The sequence below is a fragment of the Emydura macquarii genome, unplaced genomic scaffold, assembly GCF_026122565.2.
Source record: "Emydura macquarii macquarii isolate MOO-44397 ecotype Brisbane River unplaced genomic scaffold, CSIRO-AGI_Emac_v2 contig_3134, whole genome shotgun sequence".
In the NCBI taxonomy this organism is placed as follows: domain Eukaryota; kingdom Metazoa; phylum Chordata; order Testudines; family Chelidae; genus Emydura; species Emydura macquarii.
Genome location: NW_027133271.1, coordinates 1,106 through 21,001, shown reverse-complemented (window position 1 = coordinate 21,001; position 19,896 = coordinate 1,106). Strand labels below are relative to the sequence as shown.

General features: G+C 51.1%; 1 protein-coding gene across 3 annotated transcripts; it reads left to right on the top strand.

Moving 5' to 3' along the window:
- The first annotated feature begins 294 nt into the window (after positions 1-294).
- Positions 295-19,606, top strand: EPHX2 (epoxide hydrolase 2). 3 transcript variants are annotated; one of them, XM_067531294.1, is made up of 8 exons: positions 295-416; positions 7,398-7,482; positions 8,126-8,285; positions 11,212-11,402; positions 11,689-11,811; positions 17,838-17,912; positions 18,417-18,512; positions 19,436-19,606. In XM_067531294.1, exons 1-8 carry the CDS (start codon positions 316-318, stop codon positions 19,538-19,540), a joined length of 936 nt encoding a protein of 311 aa, XP_067387395.1. In that variant the 5' UTR covers positions 295-315; the 3' UTR covers positions 19,541-19,606. The 3 variants fall into 3 exon arrangements, with proteins under 3 accessions (XP_067387395.1, XP_067387397.1, XP_067387396.1); XM_067531296.1 differs by lacking the exons at positions 17,838-17,912; positions 18,417-18,512; positions 19,436-19,606 and adding an exon at positions 16,020-16,199; XM_067531295.1 differs by lacking the exons at positions 17,838-17,912; positions 18,417-18,512; positions 19,436-19,606 and adding an exon at positions 14,875-15,235.
- The last annotated feature ends 290 nt before the right edge of the window (positions 19,607-19,896 follow it).

Sequence of the window (19,896 nt, the reverse complement as noted above, 5' to 3'; positions counted from 1 at the left end):
TCCCCCCCAAATTCCCCTCCCTCCGCCACTAACTCCTCCCCCGCTAACGGGCCCCGCCCCCCGCCAGGCCGGTCCTTATACTGCCTCCTGCCACTGCGCCCAGCCCCGCACCTGGCCGGACCGCGGCTCCTGAGAGCAACAAGGGCGAGACCGGCTCTAGGACCCAGAGGAGCCCGATTCTCAGGGGCGGGGCCAAGAGGGGCGGGGCCGGGCGTGGTCGCTGGGCGTGGCCCGCGGCGGCGCTCTATAAAGGGAGGGGCTGAGCGGTCCTGCGCTCATCAGGTGGCTCCGCTTTTCCGAGCCTGCCGGGCGGCCATGGCGCGGCGGCTGGTGCTGTTCGACGCGGGCGGGGTGCTCTTCACCCCCAGCCCGCAGGGCTGCTTCGCCCGCTACGAGGCGTCGCTGGCCCTGCCCAGGTAGGCGCCCGCCCGCCCGAGCCTGATCTGCGGTTGGTGGGGCGTGAGGACTGTAGAAATGAAGGGGCAATTGTGTGTGTCTCGGGACCCGCCCGCACTGCGTGCTCAGCGCCCCCCGGGCGGGGTCTGCCTCCCCCCCAGATCCACGTGCACGGCTCAGTCAGGAGCGCAGGGTGTGCGTGTGGGGGGAGCCGGGCCCCTGGTGCCCCAGGCTGGGGGCAGGGCACGTGTGTGGGGGGGGGGTCTAGGACCCCTGGTACCCCCAGGGTTGGGGGGTGGGTGCAGGGCATGTGGGGGTCTAGGGGGTGTCCAGGGGTGAGTGTGGGGCACGTGGGGGTTCAGGACCCTGGTACCCAGGTGGAGGGTGTAGAGTGTTGTGGGCACTGTGGGGTGGGTGGGTGGTGGTGGTGGTGGGGGGGTGCTGTAGGGCGTTTGGGCAGGGTCCAGGGCAGCCTTGTACCTGCAGGTGGGGGCTGCATGCGTTTGTGGGAGGTTCAGGTGCCCGTGTACCTGGGATGTGGGGATGTGAAGGGGGGGGGGGGGGGTCGCAGCAACTGTGACGAATGGGAGAGTTGGTCTGACGTCAGCGAGATGAAATCCAGCAAAGACGAGAACTGCGCCTGGGAAGGGACAAATCACACGCAGCGCTGCACCACGGGGGCACCCGGCAAGGCGCTCGCACGGCTGGAACCAGCCGGGGTTAGCGTGGGTCACAAGCTGAACAGGGATCAGTAACGTGATGCAGTTGTGAAAGGCTGTGATGTGTGTGTGTGTGTGTGTGTGGGGGGGGGGGGGGGGTATATTAACAGGAGCGCCTTAGGTCAGACACTGGTGGTGCCAGTTCTGCTGTGTACCGTTCTGGGCGCCACCCTTCAGGAAATAAGTGGACAAATGGGAGCGAGTCCAGGGGACAGCAACGAAAATGCAAACCTGCCCGATGAGGAAACATCAACGAAACTGGGCATGCTTAGTCTGGAGAGAAGAAAACTGAGAGGGGGCCTGAGAAGCCTTCAGCTATGTTAAGGGCTGTTATGAAGAGGCCGGGGGTCAGGTTTTCTCCATGTCCACTGAAGGCCGGAAAAGACGTAACGGGCTTAATCTGCAGCGAGGGAGAGTGAAGTTAGGTATTAGGAACAGCTTTCTAACGCTCCGGGGAGCTGAGCTCTGGAACAGGCTTCCAGGAGAGGCTGTAGAATCTGCATTATTGGAATTCTTTAAAAAGAAGATGGACAAACACCTGCCAGGGATGGCCTAGGTTTACTTGGTCCTGCCTCAGCACAGGGGGCTGGACTTGATGACCTCTTGAGGTCTGTTACTTCGAGCCCTGCACTGCTGTGTCCTGGATAGAGGAGTGCAAGGTGCTTGGATGGGTGGGTGGCTCAGGATTTCCATATATCCCGACACAAAGGGTTTTGTTAGGGAATCAGGGTGCTTATATGGTCTGGAGGGAGGAGTGCAGGGCTCTTGCGGGAGATGGGCAGGCAGTGGTACCTGTTGTATGTTAGGGGCCGTATGATGATATAGTGGGTCACTTCCTAGGTGGGGGTCATGGTTTCTGGGTGTGGCCAATGTGGGATCCTGGTTTCCAAGACTTCATTCCACATTCAGGTTTGGCAATTTAGATCCATCTCCATGATCTGTATCTCTAACGTGTCTGTGAACGTCTGTGCTGCAGAGTAAGGCAGTTCAGTTCTGCAGTTAGAGGTTTGATGTATATGTGCCTTAGGCTTTTAAAAAAGCCAAGTTAATTCCCAGTGATTGAGAAAAGTGCTAGTGCGGAAAAAGAACATACGGTTTGAACTGACTGATTCACCCCCTTCCCCTTTTATTATGGCCTAGCAAAGGGAGCCCGTGGAAGAGGCCACCCCAAGCCAAGGTGCCTGTGCTCCCTTTAGCAGTTGATGATAAGCTCCTCACTGAAATTGACTAGTTACATAATCTGATTCAAGGGGCGGGTCTGGGTGCAAATACAGATCTCCACTGAATGAGCAACAACTGAACATCCTTCCGACTCAGGTCATCACAAGGCAAACGACCTCAGTGCCTCTCTTGATCACTGGTGCAGTGCTAAGAATTGTCCCAGGGGTTTTAAATTGACTCGTCCCACCAAGAAAAGACCTGTTGCTCTCCTGGGTAAAAGCCTGCCTGCCATGAAGCTGTATGTGCATTCAGTCTCGTCCCGGTACAGAGGCGAGGGCTGAGCCGTGTATTAGGAAGTGTCTTGCAGGGTTTTAGAGAAACAATAAATGGCCTGTTCCGACGAGTGAAGCTTGGTGATGATTTTAATGGAGAGCTGATCTAGTGCTGCCATAGGAAACTGTCTTCCAGCAGTTGTCCTAGGGACCATTTGCGTTGTTCCTGGGGAAAGGGAGATATTTTGCTGTTCAGATATTTAAATCTTCCTTGCTCCACTCAGGTACTGTCGCTTTAGTTGCTTTTCGTCCATTGCATCTGCCCTAAAAGTGCTTTATTTTCCCAGCCCTGGAAACACCTTGGCTGCTTTCATTCCACCTGCCTTCCCACTCTAACTGGTCTTACCCTGCTGCCTGCACCACAGTTCGTTGCACTGGGCTGAGCTCCCTTAGGAGTCTTACTGCTGGGCACTGGCCGCCTGGTTGCACCCGCTCCTTTGTTTCTGTTCTCCCTGGTGGAGATTCTGAGCCAGTCCCATGAGCCCTTAGGGCTTGGTGTAACTCCGTTCACTTGTCCCTCAACCCTAGTCCAGGAGTTGTTTACACTAGCTGACAGCCCCATCTGGCCAGGTGGTAAACGTCTCCTGGTTCTGTAGCAGAGCTGGGTTTCTCTATTGCTCCATGACCATACAGGAGCCCCGTAGGTGAAAACCTGGGTGATTTCTGCATCCCTCTGCCCCGTCGGTGACCTGCAAATGTTCTCTGACGGTCTTTCTGTTGACTGGCATTTGCTCACAGCATCCTCCCCAAAATTAATCTGCTGTACCCCACACCCCAGCCTTCTTGTTCCAGTCAGGTAAGGATGATCTCAGCAAACCCTATAAAATCTCTGATCATCCAGTGTCTCTTCTGGTGTCTGAAGCTAATGTTGGCTTGTTTGGGGTAGCTAAAAATAGGGCCTACCTGTACTGACCCATGACTGGCTCTATAGGAGAGAGAGCCTGGAGCACTAGTCCTGCTGCAAGTCCTGAACCCTGAACCATAGTTAGCAAAGGCAGGCCATGCCATGGAGCAAAGTCAGGCCAGAGATTCAAACAGATACTTACAAGTCTGCTGTTCCATACGTGACCTTGGCAAAGTCCAGCACTTTGATTAAGGGGTGTAGTTTTATGCTTGAGCCTGGGCGATGCTCTCCTATAACTAAAATACTGATCATTATACCAGTAATATATGTGTAGTATAGATTTTACGTGTGTGATCTAAGTGATGCCAGATACCCAAGCATAAAATATAAAAGCGCATTAAATAAGGTAAAAATACCTAATAAACATCAGTAATTGTGTAAATACAAATAGCTAAATCTTGTCCATTATCACGGGTTTGTTAATTGTCAAAGCCAAGCCTTTTCCAATCCACTGCTGTAATTTTGCTGTTTTCATTTGCTAACACAAACAGCATCGCCCAGGTCGGGTTAGGTCCAGTGTTCTGAAATACTGGGATGGGCCTTATTACAGGGTCCCACAGCGCTGTGTGTCTGTGGAGTAAAACAGAAACGGGGAATAGTGACATCACAAACAAGGCCTTCATATATAACTGTCTTGTAATTAGTTACAACACAGTACTGTCCATCCATGTCATAGGTTACCCTTACTGCTGGTTCTCACCATCTGTTGAGCTTTGCTGGGTAGGAGAAAGCAAACGGCTAGCTTCTCCAACAAACAATTTGCCTACCACCCAACGTGTTTCATGCCAGCCGTTTGTTACCTCCCCTAGTATCTTGCTCCAGGTGGCTTGGGCAAAACCTACCCTATTCATCGCTTCTGTCAAACCCTCTTTTCTTGGGTGAGGTCAGGATGTATCTGGGCTAATCTTTTGGAGTGTGTTCGCACACATCCCCAGTGTCTCTGGCTTCTTAGGAGTGCCTGTGTTTTAGCAACGCTAGCAATACCTTTGCCAAGGCCATGTGTCAGACAGCAAACTCGTGAGCATCTGCTTTCATACCTGGCCTGAGTTTGGTTCAGGGTATGGCCTGACTTTGCTGACTAAAGTTCAGGCCTCAGGACTTACACACGGCCTAGTGGTCCAGGGTCTGTCTCTTTCCTACACCTTTCATCCCAAAGCTCCCAGCTGTGTGTGTTTGTGCACAAGTGAACACTTCACTCACTGCTAAAAGGTAGCCAGCTCTTGGGATGAGTTTGACAGCTGTCAAATGGTGCACAAACAATCTGAACCGAAGGAGAACTACTGGATCCAGCTGAAACTGCAGTGGCACTTATGCTGTCTGTAATTATCTGGTTTCTGGTAACCAAACTCTTTTGCTGTAAAATTATCTGTCGGAAGGACAAGATAATGATCTTAACTCAACTTTCTACATTCAAAGCTAGATCTTCTTTGGTTTGGTCACTGTTTCTTACAGGTATGACTAAAGTGGAAAACAGCATTGCCTTAGAAAGTCCAGGCAATTGTCTTCTGGGACTCTTCCTGGCATTGGGCCAGGCCCCAGACGCAGTCATACCTGGATATCTGCAAAGAGTATACAACCTTCCCCCTCCACCTAGTTAACCCTGCAGCACACGGGGGAAACTGAGGCCCACTGTATTCCTACAAAACACTGACATATTCCCACTTTGTCACATGGGCAATACACTAGAAAATGTGCTGGCTGGATTTATCCTCCGTTGGTGGGGAGATGGACTAGCTGATCGGATTTTTTTTAAATGGTCTTAATGTCAGCAATTAACTGGAATAGCCCCGCTTGATTAGTGATGTGATTTGTCACTCAAAGGCCTTTGTCCTTTCAGTTCCTCCTGTAGCTTCTGATTTTTCTGTTGACGTGAGTGTCAGACTTTCTGCTACGTGCTGGGTGTGGCGAGAATGGAGCCAGGTATCTGGGGAATTGCTGCCCAAGCCTTTGATAGAACAAAGGCCTCCTAAATGGCTGGAGGGGCCAGCGGGATTAAGTTAATGAGAGCGGATTAAAAGAACTAATAGAGTTAAGCTGTACATTTAGCAGTTGCTAAAGCGGATGGGACGGTGGTACTTCCTCGAGGGGTTTTCTGGGTGTAATCACCTGGGAGGGAAAGGGATTAGCTGGGGTGGCACGAAGCAGAGGAAGCGCTCAAAAATATTGAGGTGGGGCAGTATAGCTCTCTGGCTCTACTGTATGCACAGTAGCCTGATTGGCAAGGTGTTGATGCTGGTGGCAGTCAATCAATTCCTGCTCTGCCACAAACGCCATGGGACCTTGGCCCATCCCTTAGCCTCCCTCAGTTCCCCATCTCTACAATGGGGACAGTAGCACTCGGTGAGGGACTCAGACGCTATGGTAACAGGGCCATAAACATGCCTGAGATAGTCACAATGAGCAGAGCCCTGCAAATCTGCACCTCTCCCCTTTATAGCCACGGACCAGGTTTGCGGGTCACGGATCAGATGTGTTGACACTGGACGCTTCGTGATCTGTGTGGATGCCAGTGAGACACGGTACGCCCCAGTCACAGATCCGGAAGGTCTAATGTGCAAGGTTTTCTATAGAAATACTAGTTAAATACAAAGCCTAAAATTACCCACAGCATTTCATGCTCACTAAACCTGGAGAGCTGAGCAGTCACTCAAAAGGCTGTATACAAGAACGGCTTTCTTCAGAGGCCCTGCCAGGGACTCGGTGGATCCTCTGGTCCCATCGACAGCACCTCCCATGGAATCAAGCGTTGATGGAGCATGTCCCTTTTGACCGAGTGGTGACCTTTTATACCTTTCTATGCACAACTTTCACTCGTTACCTAGCTATGAATTATGACATAGTCTATGACCTACATTTGATTTTTACCCTTGACTACATTTCACTCTCACCGTGGGAACTGGGGTTGTCAGAACATCTGGTGAAAGGAAGGGCGGAGTAAAAGTCTGCCCCTTCACAATAAAACAGTGTACCGCCAGCCGTTCAAGGAGAACCTGTTCCCCTCACCATTATCCATGTGCAGCTGCAAGCACATGTTCTGTATTTTGTTTTGTTCTGTGCTGTGGCATGCAGAAACTGAGATTTCTGCCAGGTTACTCAGTATTCCTGTCTGTCTCCGTCAACCGGAAGATGTCAAGCTGCTGAGGCCAGAATAATCAAGCAAGCAACTTTAAGCTATGCCAGACCCCAGAACAGGTCGAACAACTCAAATTGTACTGGGCCTCTAACAAGCTGCAGATACAAATTTTGTATCCACGCAGGGCTCTAGCAATGAGGCCCCAATCCTGAAACAGCTACAATTAATAATGGATCTCAAGCATTCTACGAAGGAGGCCACTATCACCCCCATTCAGCAGATGGGGGAATCTGAGGTCCAGGGAGGTGAAGTGAATTTCCCAAGGTCGCCCAGCGGTCCCAGTCCAGTGCTCTGTCCGCTAGGCCACACGCTGCCTCCAATACAAATCAGTGATGGGCTGGAACAAAGCAAAGGGAATGTATGAGATGAACATGGCAATCTTCTCTGACATGAAATCTACTAGACAAACAATACTATCTTAGAAGGGGTAGAAGCTTCAGCACTTGAACTGTACTTCTGGAGTGTACAAAACATCCAGGAGTATCGTGAGCAATACTGCAGTGGCCTGGGGATGGATTGAGCTTATTCTGTGACGGGAGTTGCACCAGCGATTAATCTGGCCCAGTAGCTTATCAGGTCATTTTTGTCTCTAATTTGTATGAGTTGGAGGCCTCAAGTAAGATGACTTCTTTTCCGTCAGTGACTTTCTCTCCCATGCCCCTTGTATTTCAGGAGCTGTAACTGGACAGCTGCATCCTACAGCCAGGTGCTGCTTGTTTGTTTCTTGCTGTAATGTGTACGTTAATTTCTAGGAACTTCTTGAAAGATGTCGTCCTTGGAGCAGGCCCCAAGGGTCCCTACGCTAGAGCACTGAGAGGAGAGATTGCCTTGTCTCAGGTAAGATCATCTCAATGAGCCCTGCACGGGTGGGAATTGAGTAGATGGGGCAGGGTGTGACTTGTGCTGGGCACAAGCTGTGCAGATGCCTTGTTGAGCTGGCTCGGAGAAAGTTTCTTGTTGGCTCACCGTGTGATGCTACTGCCTTTGGACCGTGAAGGGGCAAGTTTGAATCTTGACGACGGTGACTTTGTAGATTCAAACTTAGGTAGTCTGGCTTCAGGATGGGCTTCAGTCTGCTACAATTTGGCAATTTCAACTTGAGAAATAGCCTCTGCCAGTGCTAGCGAAATTAATTAGTTGGCTTCTGTCCAACACTCCTTGGTTAGCTCAAATACCCGGTACTTGGTTCTTTATTCCTTCTGTCAGAATGCTTTCATTCCTACTTTTCTTGCGCCGGGGGGTGGGAGGGGTGGGGTCTAAACACTAGTTTAAAATTGTTGTTGAATAACCCAAAGTTGTGGTTGAACGCTTGTATAAACTGAATCGTTGTAATACTTGAATAAACTAGTGCTGGTAAATCTTGAACGTCACGCCGAGCCTGTGTATCGATGGGATGCAGAGTTTGGAGTCACTTTTCTTCCTTTTGTGTTACTCTGTAACTTGATCTCTTTTGGATGACGGAGAACCTTGTGTTTTCAAGCTGGTTTCCGAGCTGGAAGAGGATTGCAAGAAGTTTGCTGCCGCTTCTGGGGTTTCTCTGCCAGAGAAGTTCTCCGTAACACAGGCCTTTAAGGACATTATGACAGGAGGAAAGTTGAATACTGCTGTTCTGCAAGCTGCCGACACTCTCCGGAACAATGGTAAGTGTGGTCTGCTTTCTGTTAGCATTCCTTCACTCCCAGCTATGCTACACAAGTGACCACGTTCAGATGTGATCCTGACCCATTTTTATTGCCATGGGCTTTCTCTTGTCCTAGGTGGACAGAAAAAATATGTTCACTGAAGGGCCATGTCTCAGCCCTGATATGTTCCTAGGTTAGAACATGGTTACGAAATGGGCTTACTTACCAGTGTGGACAGAAGAAATTGCTTGGACTAAAACCATGTTTAAACATGGCTAATTTTTGCAGTGAAGACCACACCTGGTCGTCTTCCTTCCATGGACCCACTGTTCTGTATTTGACTGCCAATATTGATCCAAGGACTTAATGTAGTCCTGGACTTGCAGCTTGAAGGCAGTGCAGGCAGAATCTCGGGCTTGTCTGTGCTGGAGTTTGGGCTGTCCTGTGGCATTGTTCTCCGCCTTAATGTTTGTCCTGTCTGGTGGTACAGCCAGGTACAGAAACCATGCTGCAGGCCAACAGCTGGTCATCCGGATCAGCACAGTCCTCCCTTGTCTTGTGTGTCACCTACCTAGAATAGAGAATAATCCTGGTGGAAAGTGACCTAGACAAATTGGAGGATTGGGCCAAAAAAAAAAATCTGAGGTTCAACAATGACAAGTGCAGAGTCCTACATTTAGGATGGAAAAATCCCGTGCACAGCTACAGACTGGGAACTGATGGGCTAGGCAGCAGTTCTGCAGAAAAGGACCTGGGGGTTACAGTGGATAAGAAGCTGGATATGAGTCAGCAGTGTGCCCTGGTTGCCAAGAAGGCTAATAGCATATTGGGCTGCATTAGTAGGAGCATCGCCAGCAGATCATGGGAAGTGATTATTCCCCTCTATTTGGCATTGGTGAGGCCGCATTTGGAGTATTGTGTCCCGTTTTGGGCCCCCTACTACAGGAAGGATGTGGAGGAGTTAGAGAGAGTCCAGCGGAGGGCAACAAAAATGATGAGGGGGCTGGAGCACAAGACTTACGAGGAGAGGCTGAGGGAACTAGGCTTGTTTAGTCTGCAGAAGAGAAGAATGAGGGGGGATTTGATAGCAGCCTTTAACTATCTGAAAGTAAATCCAGTGAGGATGGAGCTAGGCTGTTCTCAGTGGTGGCAGATGACAGAACAAGGAGCAACGGTCTCAAGTTGCAGTGGGGGAGGTCTAGGTTGGATATGAAGGAAAACGTTTTCCCTAGGAGGGCGGTGAAGCACTGGAATGGGTTACCTAGGGAGGTGGTGGTTGTTTTTTAAGACCCGGCTTCACAAAACCCTGGCTGGGATCGTTTAGTTGGGGTTGGTCCTGCTGTGAGCAGGGGGTGGGACTAGATATCTCCTGAGGTCCCTTCCAACCTGCATCTTCTAGGAGTCTATGAAAATGGTCTTACCAATATAGTTCCCATCTGGGCCTCTGCTCTCATTTCTCGCCCCGTGCCCCATCCTGTTCTTTGTTCTCTTCCCACTGCCCTCACTGACTGCTTCCGTTTCCTTCATGGGCTTTCTGCCATGCTGCCCATCCTGCTTATAATGCTCTTGCTTCCCTCCTCTGCCATCACACAGGTGGTTCTCCTCCACAGCCTTCCTGAGAAGTCACTGCTTCCAGCAGTTGGGGCCTCTTTTTCTCCTCACTAGTAACGCTACGCCCTGCGTCCCCGGAACTGATATCCTGTGTCTGCTCTGTGTTCGTCTGGTCTGACTTGGGTTGCCATGCCTTCCCAGGGAATCTCTCTGAGCTCTGTGCCCTATACATGGCTATCCGTGCTTGATGAGTTTCTGACCATGTTCAGTCATGCATCGTTCAACCCCAAGGCGCACCCTTCCCGAAACGCTGGTTGCTGCTGGTCTCTGCCAGCACTCGGCAGCCGTCACTCATCAGTAAACCGTTCCAGATCCTCTGACCAAGGAAGTTGTGGGGCTTAGAGCGTCAATGGTGATCTTTATCGTCCGTGTTCCCTGATATTGACTTACCTGCTCTTGACTAATTACAGATCTCTCTGCACCTTAATACCGAATAAATGAGGCATGCAGTCACCAAGCCAACCACGATTATTAGCTAAACAGCCCAGCAACCTCCTTAACGTGGTGCCCTCGTGGAGGGCGTTAAACTAAGAGAACTGCTGAGGAGAGGGAATTGTATTTACTAGGAGCCTGACCCAAAGCCTATTGACTTCAGGGGAAGGAGTCGCACTGACTTAAGTTGGCTTTGGATCAGACCTGGTTTGCATTAATACTAGGAACAGCTGGATTTACTGGGAATAAAAAAAACCCAATTGGGAATAGGCTACCGAGCCCTGAGCGACTGAGCCATTGCCTTCTAAAGAGACGTGGCTGCCTTAGAGAATGACAATGTGGGATGGTTCAGTCTCCCAAAACGAAGTCCTGCCAATTTCCTCCAGCCCAGGGCCAGAATCAGCAACCTCCACTGATGGCCAGATTCCATTCTGCCAGCCTAAATGCCACCAACCCTTTCTATGGGACGGGGGATTCGTCTTCACTTCCTGTCCCGAACTGTTGTCTAACAGAAGCTGTGTGCTCTTAATCTAACAACCGAACTGGCTTTAAGATGGAGCTTGGTAAACTGATGAAGAGGATTCCATGACTGGGTGGCCCGGGAGGTCCCTTCCAGTCTGAAGCGGTTAAAAGATCTTGACTGTGCACCCCTTGCTCAACAGGGAGTTCTCACTTGAGCGGTCCTGCTGACTTCTGCCTGACAGGAGGCAGGAGTAAAGAAAACTTGCATGAGTAGAGCCTGGCCAGGTTGGGCCCTTTGTAAAGCTCCTTGAGTTCCTGAAGTGGAGGTATAGATGTGTAATCACTGCTAGACAGCTGGGTGGTGGAAAGAGAAGAATTCTCCTTAACCGTTCCCAGGCTGTCTAGCCCTCGGTCCATTGAGTCGTCTGTCCTGTTACAGGGTTCAAGACGGCTGTCCTTACAAATAACTGGATAGATGATGGACCTGAGCGGCACATCACGGCTCTCGTGCTCACACTGCTGAGGAGGCATTTTGATCTGGTGGTCGAGTCTTGCCGCATTGGTCTGAAGAAGCCGGACCCTCGAATTTACGAGCATGCGCTGGGCCTGCTGAAGGCAAAACCGCAGGAGGTGCAGTCACAATTTACTTCTAGCTGTGGGAGAATGGCAAAGATCGCCAAGAGCTGCCAGTGATTTTTTTTTTTTGGGGGGGGTGCCTGAGTTTCAAGAAGTGCTGAGCACCCCTGTCCGCTGTGAACCAGGCTTCTCAAGTTGAGCGTCCAAAATCACTAGATACTGACCTGAAATCTCTTGGCCAAAGTCACTGGGGAATCCCAGCAATATCCCCCTCCCCCGTTCTCCCCAAATCTCTCCTCTCCCTTGACTAACCCAGGCTCTGACTTTCTCCTGAATCCAGGTTATTTTTCTGGATGACGTTGGAGCTAACTTAAAGCCTGCCCGGGAAATGGGAATAGCCACCATCCTTGTCCAGGACACGGATACTGCCCTGAAGGAACTGCAGGACCTGAGTGGAGTTCAGGTATTTAGTGGCTAAATGCCTTGTGAATCTGTGCCTTTACCGTCTGCTCCCCCTCTAGACAGAATACATAGTTCAATGAGAGCATAAGAATGGCCATGCTGGGTCCGACCAATGGTCCGTCTAGCCCAGTATCCTGTTTCTTCCAACAGTGGCCAATGCCAGGTGCTTCAGAGGGAATGAACAGAACAGGTAATCATCCAGTGATCCATCCCGTTGGCCATTCCCAGGCTCTGGCAAACAGCAATCCCTGCCTATCCTGGCTAGTAATTATCGGTGGACCTGTCTTCCATGAACTTACCTAGTTTTTTTAAACCCTGTTATAGTCTTGGTCTTCACAACATCCTCTGGCAAGGAGTTCCACAGGTTGACTGTGCAGTGTGTGAAGAAATACCTCCATTTTTTGTTTTAAACCTACTGCCTATTAATTACATTTAATGACCACTGGTTTTTATGTTATGTGAAGGAGTAAATAACACTTCCTTATTTATTTTTCTCCACACCAGACATGATTTTATAGACCTCTACCATATCCCCCTTAGTTGTATCTTTTCCAAGCTGAAAAGTCCAAGTCTTACTAATCTCTTCTCATACAGAAGCTTTTCCATATCCCTAATCATTTTTGTTGCCCCTTTCTGTACCATTTCCAATTCCTGTATATCTTTTTGGGATGGGACAATCAGATCTGCATGCAGTGTTCAAAATGTGGGTGTACCAGGGATTTATCAAGAGGCAATACAATATTTTCTGTCTATCTGTCCCTTTACTAATGAGTCCAACGTTCTGTTAGCTTTTTTGACTGCCGCTGTACATTGAGTGGAGGTTTCAGAGACTGATCCACAAATAGCCAAGATCTTCCTTGAGTGGTAACACCCAGTTTAGATCCCATCATTTTATATGGATAGTTGGGATTAAATTCTCCAATGTGCGTTACTTTGCATATATCAACATTGAATTTCATCTGCTATTTTATTGCCCAGTCCTCCAGTTTTGGGAGATCCCTTTAACTCTTCGTAGCCTGCTTTGGATTTAACTATTTTGAGTAGTTCTGTATCATCTGCAGATTTTGCCACCTCACTGTTTACCCCTTTTTCAGATCATTTATGCATGTGTTGAACAGTGCTGGTCCCAGTATAGACCCATGTTTAGATACCACAAAGATGGGTGCTGCAGAAATATCCTAATCTATGGTAGATAGGGACTTCTGATCTGGCCTTGCCTGCAGAGAGAAGTTTACGTAGAGAGGCTCTCTTTACCCTCCACTCCACAGCATTTTTCCGAGTGATGCTATACATGTAATTTTATTCCGAGGCCTGTTTTTTAGCTGGCTCAAAATCCCTCTCAAATTGCATTTTTGGGATAAAATTTAATGTGCTTGTCCTTTAAGAGTTCAGGTAAAATGCAGCCCGGGTCCAGATCTCTCCTGGCTTTGCAAAGCAAAACCCTGATAAGATGAGGCTGCCCAAAACTAAAAATGCCCTAATTTTGCCCATCTCTGTTGAAGACAGAGGGCCAGATTGTGCTGTCAGTTACACCCCTATCAATCCAGAGTAATTTGGGTTCCAGTGATGGAGTTACTCTGGACTGACAGCTGAGTGAGCAAGAGTAGAAAGTTGTTCAGTTCCAAAGCACCCTGGGGAGTGTAATACACTGGGAAGAAAGGAGTCTGGCTCTTAGAATCATAGAATATTAGAGTTGGAAGGGACCTCAGGAGGTATCTAGTCCAACCCCTGCTCAAAGCAGGACTAACCTCAGCTATATCATCCCAACCAGGGCTTTGTCAAGCCTCAGCTTAAAAACCTCTAAAGATGGAGATTCCCCCAGCTCCCTAGGTAACCCATTCCAGTGCTTCACCACCCTCCTAGTGAAAAACCTTTTCCTAATGTCCAACCTAGAACTCCCGCCCTGCAACTTGAGACCGTTGCTCCTTGTTCTGTCATCTGCCACCACTGAGAACAGCCTAGCCCCATCTTCTCTGGAACCCCCTTCCAGGTAGTTAAAGGCTGCTATCAAATCCCCCCTCATTCTTCTCTTCTGCGGACTAAACAAGCCCAGTTCCCTCAGCTTCTCCTCATACGTCTTGTGCTCCAGCCGCCTCATCATTTTTGTTGCCCTCCGCTGGACTCTCTCCAACTTGTCCACATCCTTTTTGTAGTGGGGGGCCCAAAACTGGACACAATACTCTAAATGCAGCCTCACCAATGCCAAATAGAGTGGAATAATCACTTCCCGTGACCTGCTGGCAATGTTCCTCCTAATGCAGCCCAATATGCTATTAGCCTTCTTGGCAACCAGGGCACACTGCTGACTCATATCCAGCTTCTTATCCACTGTTACCCCCAGGTCTCTTTCGGCAGAACTGTTGCCTAGCTCGTCGGTCCCCAGTCTATAGCTGTGCATGGGATTCTTCTGTCCTAAGTGCAGGACTCTGCACTTGTCCTTGTTGAACCTCATCAGATTTCTTTTGGCTCAATCCTCCAGTTTGTTTAGGTCCTTCTGTATCCTATCCCTACCTTCCAGGGTATCTACCACTCCCCCCAGCTTAGTGTCATCTGCAAACTTGCTGAGGGTGCAATCTACCCCATCCTCCAAATCATATCTTGTCAGGATAAATCCTGCTGCTCTGATCTGTTGGAATTATTTAGCCAAGGTAGCAAAACAGAAGATACACTTCATTTCAAAAGTGCCACAGATGGATCTGATAAGGAGGTAAAGCCCTGTACTGGATTAAGAACTCAGCTAGGAAGCAGAGTAAGACTTTAATGAGTGTGGTTAATCGTGTGGTGCCCTGAGGCTCAGTACTAAGGGAAGGCTTCTGTTTGGTTAAGATGCTGCTGATGGTAATTCTACTCCGCATTTCTCACCTTCGCACTGTTTGACTGATATTGGTTTATTTAATCCCAGTCAAGTCATGTTACCACTTGCAGAGTCTGAATGCAGCTTTCCAGGCTTCCCTTGCTCATAGGTTAACACACAGCCGTGCTGGCCATCTCCCAGCGCTTGTTCCTCATGACTGTTTGTGAAGCTGGCTCTGTTCTGAGTGGTTCCTCTCCTATCTCCCTACAGACGGTCCCTTGTAGCTTTTACCCTGTCTCATCCTGGGCAGAGTTGTCTGTTGTGGTTCACCAAGCTATGTTAGCAGTTGCTGGACTTTGCTCTGCAGAAGTGCACCGTGACTCTGACCTTTACCTCACCCATCTTGGCTTTCTCATTAAAATATATTTTATCGGGCCAACTTTCGCGGGTGAAAGACAAGCTTCCAAGTCAACAAGTTCTCTTCCTCCACAGAAGCTGCTCTGCTAAAGATATTTCCTCACCCACCTCGTGTCTTTCACATCCTGTAACCAACATGGCTACAATGCTGCCAACCATTTTATTTTTAGGCCCATTCCAGCTATTTGAAAGTACACTTACAGTGCTTTGAGATCTATGGAGGAAAAGCACCACAGCTCAGTGCGAGATGTTCACGGTTTGGTGGTGGTTAATACACTGATGCAAAAATCAGTATTGGCAGTGTAAATTCATTGACTATCAAAACTGGCATAATATTTTAAACCCAGAAAGTCAGGCAGTGGGTGTGATCTGCAACCCCCTGCTTTCCAGGCTGACCAGTATTGTCTCATTGTTACCTTGACCTTCTCACTGTCTGTTTGCTGTGTACACCTGTCTCTGGTCTTAAACTTGATCCCTGTCCCAGAGAGTTTACCATCTGTATGTTTGTGTGCGTACAGCACCTAGCGCAAAGGGGCGCTGATCCACAATTAGAGTTTCTATACTCTATAACAGTACAAATAATTAGTGTTTACAATTTAAAATAATTTTAATCTTCTAATGTGGCTGAGATCTGTGGAGGTGCCTGACATGAGGTGGGAAGGGTGAGACTTTCAGCAGCATCCAAGTGATTTAGAAGCACCCTGCTGACAATTGTGGGACTTGTGCGGCTAAAGAAGTAAGGTGCTTTTGGAAGAGCCCATCCCACCTGCCTAAATATGGATCCAGATGCCCAGTGTCTTCACACTTGAGTGCCTCGCTTCAGCCTGTGTGCTTGAGAGGAAATGGAGAGTTCAAGAGATGGGTGGTTTCACACTAAGTTTTTTGCCTGTAGGTAGCTAGTTCCCATCCAGGCTTGGCTGGTAGTTACCACTGTTGGGTAGTAGTTACCACAACAAACCAACCTTGGGAAGTGTTTTATTCTGTTTCCTAAATGGCAGGTGCCCATCTCATGCAAATCTCCACCACCGTTTGTGCTAATTTGGCCCTCATTGATAATCTCCCGAAGAGACCAAGCGCTGGAAGGGCCATGGAGATGGAAATGTCTTTGGTGTACTAGAATGGCATGGAAACCTTGTTTTATGTCTTGCTCATACATCTGACGGCATGCCAGCTCTGCTCTGTTTTCATCTCTGTGTTCCCAAGGAATCTCCCCCTCCCCACCCATAACAGGGATTGGGGAACCCCAGCAGGTGTGCTCTACAATGGGTGCGCAACAGAGATGCATGCAATCTTCCTTCCCACGCTTTTTCCCCTTAGCGTATGTCTTTTTCCTTTTAAAGCCATGCATTAATTTTATCCCCCTTTGTAGAGGGGTTGGTCGGCCCCCTCAGGCAATCTGAGAGGGAGGCTACACCCCCTCTCTACCCTGCCTCAGCAGGGGTAGTCCCAGCTCGGGGGCTGGGGAGCAGTCCCCGAGATTTACACTGTTCATAGGCCCCCAGCGGAGGCAGCAGTCGAGCTCCCCGGAGGGAGGGGGGAACACACAGTTCAAAGGTCCCAGCAGGGCAGCAAAATAGTCTACGGGTCACCAGTGTGGTCGGGGAAGGGGGATGCAGGCCCACCCGACTCCACGGCGTCCCAGCCCAGGTCCCTAGCTGTGGCTGAGAGGTATGCCGCGGGGTCCCAACTGCAACATGCTGACTCGCCGCCCGGCTCCCCAGTTCCCAGACCGTGTGGCCCCTCCCCTGGGCCACTTCCTTCCCCCTGTCCCTCAGGTACCTGGGGTTCTGGTGTCCAGTCACCCTCGTCGGGTAGGTGCCCAGAGGCAGATTGTAGAACCCCTCGATCTCGTCAGGGGGTGGCAGGTTGGGCAGCTCTTCGGGGCCGTTGGTGGGGGGCAGCTCCTCCAAGTCTGGCCCCCATAGGGCCACTTCCTCCACGTCCGCATCGGGCAACTCCTCCAGGTCCTCGCAATCCCCTAGTCCGACAGGCTGGGGGGATCCGGGGATACCGCGGGGCCCCAGGCCTCGCGCTGGTCCTTCGCCTGCTCCCGGACGCCGGCCCTGGTCCGCTTCCCTGGGTACCTGGTCTCAGTCGGCTCACCTGGGTACCAGGCCGCCGGCAGCCCTGGAGGGACGTCCTTCCCCTCCGGGAGCCGGCTCCAGACTGAGCTCCTGGGCCTCCCTTTTGTACTTCCTGTCCCGCCCCCTCGCTTCCGGGTTGGTAGACAGGCAGGCTCTAGCTCCACCCCCACTGGTCCGGTCTGGTTCTCCCTGGCAGTCTGGGAGGGAGGCGACACCGCCTCGTTACACCTTCATCAGAGATTATCTGAAACCAGTATCTCCAGCCTCAACCTTCTGGTGGTTGGTTGGAGCCTAGGGGTGCTCTCCAAGCAGGGATGAAGACCGTTTTGGGTCTGAAAGCTGCCTCCTGGCAGAACTGCCAGGTCTGTATTGAGTAACCGAGCAATGGCATTGGATGAGTACGGGGCATCCAGGCCTATTCCTCTTTCCTGAGCTGTGGCAGCACTCAGTACTGCTGACCCAGTCCTGGACTCTGCTTCACCAGTCCAGGTTCTCTCCCCCGCAGCTCCTGCCGGTCTTGCCAGATCTTACGGGCTTTTCACAGTGAGGGCAAACAGCTAGAGGCCGGCCGAGCCAGGACCACTTTGAATGAAGGAAGCTTCCCCAAGAATGTGTCTGGTTTAGGAGGAGGATTGAGCGATAGAAAGTTCTAATCTGGTGCGAACAAACTGTGACAAAGTTGTGAGCTGGGCCCACAAGGAGAGCTGAGAACTTTCTTTATTCACCCTGCAGCTGCTTAGCCAGGAAGAGATTTGCCCAGCTGCGTGTGACCCAGCGAGCGTGACCCGTGGCTATGTGCCCATCAAGGTAGGCTGCGACTAACCGTGTGTGTGGACACCTGTCTGGATAGCCACGTGTCCCGGTTCTGGGGTGTGAGGGCCGTGAGTACCCAGTGACTGCTCTCTCCATGTCTCTGAAGGGAAGGAGGATCAGTGGATGGTACTTCACAGCAAGGGGCTGAAATTCAAGCAAAGCAGATCGAGACTGGATGCTGGGGGGTGTTTTCTGACCGTGGGAGGCTGAAGGCCAGGGCGGAAGCCAAATCCTTTAAGATAAGACTGGAGAGAGCATGGGCTCTGGTCTTTGCTGCCGAGCAGGCCGGGCTGTAGGAAGGTGGGGCGTTCATAGCCAGGGGCTAACGTTCTGGAAGGCCGATGAGCCGCGGGGCGGAGTTCCAGGGCTGTGGCTGGTGCGCAGCACAGGGGGTGTGTGGGGATGGAACTGCTGAGTGTAACACGGGGGGAGGAGTGGGGGTATTGGGTTTTCAGCAGTAACTAATAAACTTGTGCTATTCGTCTGGCTTCCTTCTAGCCTGGAGTCCAGCTGTACTTTGTGGAGATGGGGAGTGGCCCGGTGGTGTGCCTCTGCCACGGCTTCCCCGAGTCCTGGTTCTCCTGGAGGTACCAGGTAATGCCACGCCGGGCCAGCTGCCGGCAGGGTGTTGTCGGGGTGCTGCCCTCCCCCTCTGTGTAGCGTGTGGCAGCATGGCGGTGTGTTGGGGTTGTTGGTTTGTTGTGCAGCAGTGTGGACTTGCGAGAGAAGAAATAAGTGTGTGTGTGTGTGTGTGGGGGGGGGAGGTTTAGTTTTGGGGCAGGGGCTTTCACACTGGTGTGACTGTATGGCCAGGAGTGGATGGCGCCGCTGACTCCACCTTGTTCCTGGTACGTCTTCCATCGCCCTCTTCCATCTTCATCCTACAGCTCCTTCCTTCTGCCTCCTCTTCTTCCTTCCTCTTTCCCCGCCCTTCCCTCCCCCACATCTGCCCTCGGTCCGGTTGCCTCCCTGATTCCTGCTCCTCCCCCAACCCCTTCTGCTCTGCTGAAACGACGGGCGAGGCCAGGGCTGCAGCGATGGCAGCCGCGGCCTCCCCTCGGTCAGTGCGGAGGCGTGGAGACCTTGCCCTCACAGACGCAGAGCAGTGAGCAGATGTCCCGGCCCAGTGATGCTCCGGCAGCTGGTATCTGCCGTGTGTGGCTGGGAGATTCCCTGCTCATAGGATGTGGGCTGAAGCCCTGATGAGATCTGCTGAGCGACAGTCTTGTACCCCCACCGCGGGTGTTGGCTGACGTGCCCATTTCCTGGGAGGGGCTGGGAGCCGCCCTCGAAGGCGTAACGCCAGGTACCACCTTTCCCTCGTCGCACTTGGCACCTCACCTCTGCCCTGCCTCCCCCTGCTGCTAGCCCAGCCCCGGGCCTGCAGGCAGCTCTGCTGGGGCACCTGTTGCAGCCCCTCCCCGCCAGCGGTTTCATGTTTCTGGCTTCCAAACCACCTGGTATTGGGATCTTCCCTCCGGGAGCTCATCTACTTCCTGCTTCTCCCTTCACTGCAGCCGCCTCCTGCCCCTGAGGAATTACTTGGTCCGACCCAGCAGGACCTCGGTACCGAGCAGGGTTGGCTAGCGCCAGGCCACCGTGTTGCAGCATCTCAGTCCTGACCGGCAGCCCCCGCTATTGCCTGGCTTGGCTCCATGGTGACCCTCCCCCACTTGTGATCTGCAACGCCTCCACCCGTGCAGTGCTGAGGAGTCCGTTCACGAAGGATGAATATAAACAAATAACACAACGCAGGTGTGTAGGGACAGAATCAGAAAGGCTGAGGCACAAAACGAGATTCAACTAGCTAGAGATGTGAAGGGTAACAAGAGAACATCCTGCAAACATAGTGGAAGCAAGATGAAGACCAAGGACAGGGTAGGCCCATTACTCAGTGAGGGCGGGGGAAACAGTAACAGAAAATGTGGAAATGGCAGAAGCGTTAAATGAGTTTTGTTTCTGTTTTCACCAAAAAGGT

What these genes read in the sequence shown, in the direction of transcription:
- EPHX2 (XM_067531294.1), top strand. Translation starts at nt 316, where the DNA reads ATGGCGCGGCGGCTGGTGCTGTTCGACGCGGGCGGGGTGCTCTTCACC. An exon ending in GAGAGATTGCCTTGTCTCAG is followed by an intron (nt 7,483 to 8,125) that starts GTAAGATCATCT and finishes TGTGTTTTCAAG; the next exon opens with CTGGTTTCCGAGCTGGAAGA. An exon ending in GTGGCTATGTGCCCATCAAG is followed by an intron (nt 17,913 to 18,416) that starts GTAGGCTGCGAC and finishes GCTTCCTTCTAG; the next exon opens with CCTGGAGTCCAGCTGTACTT.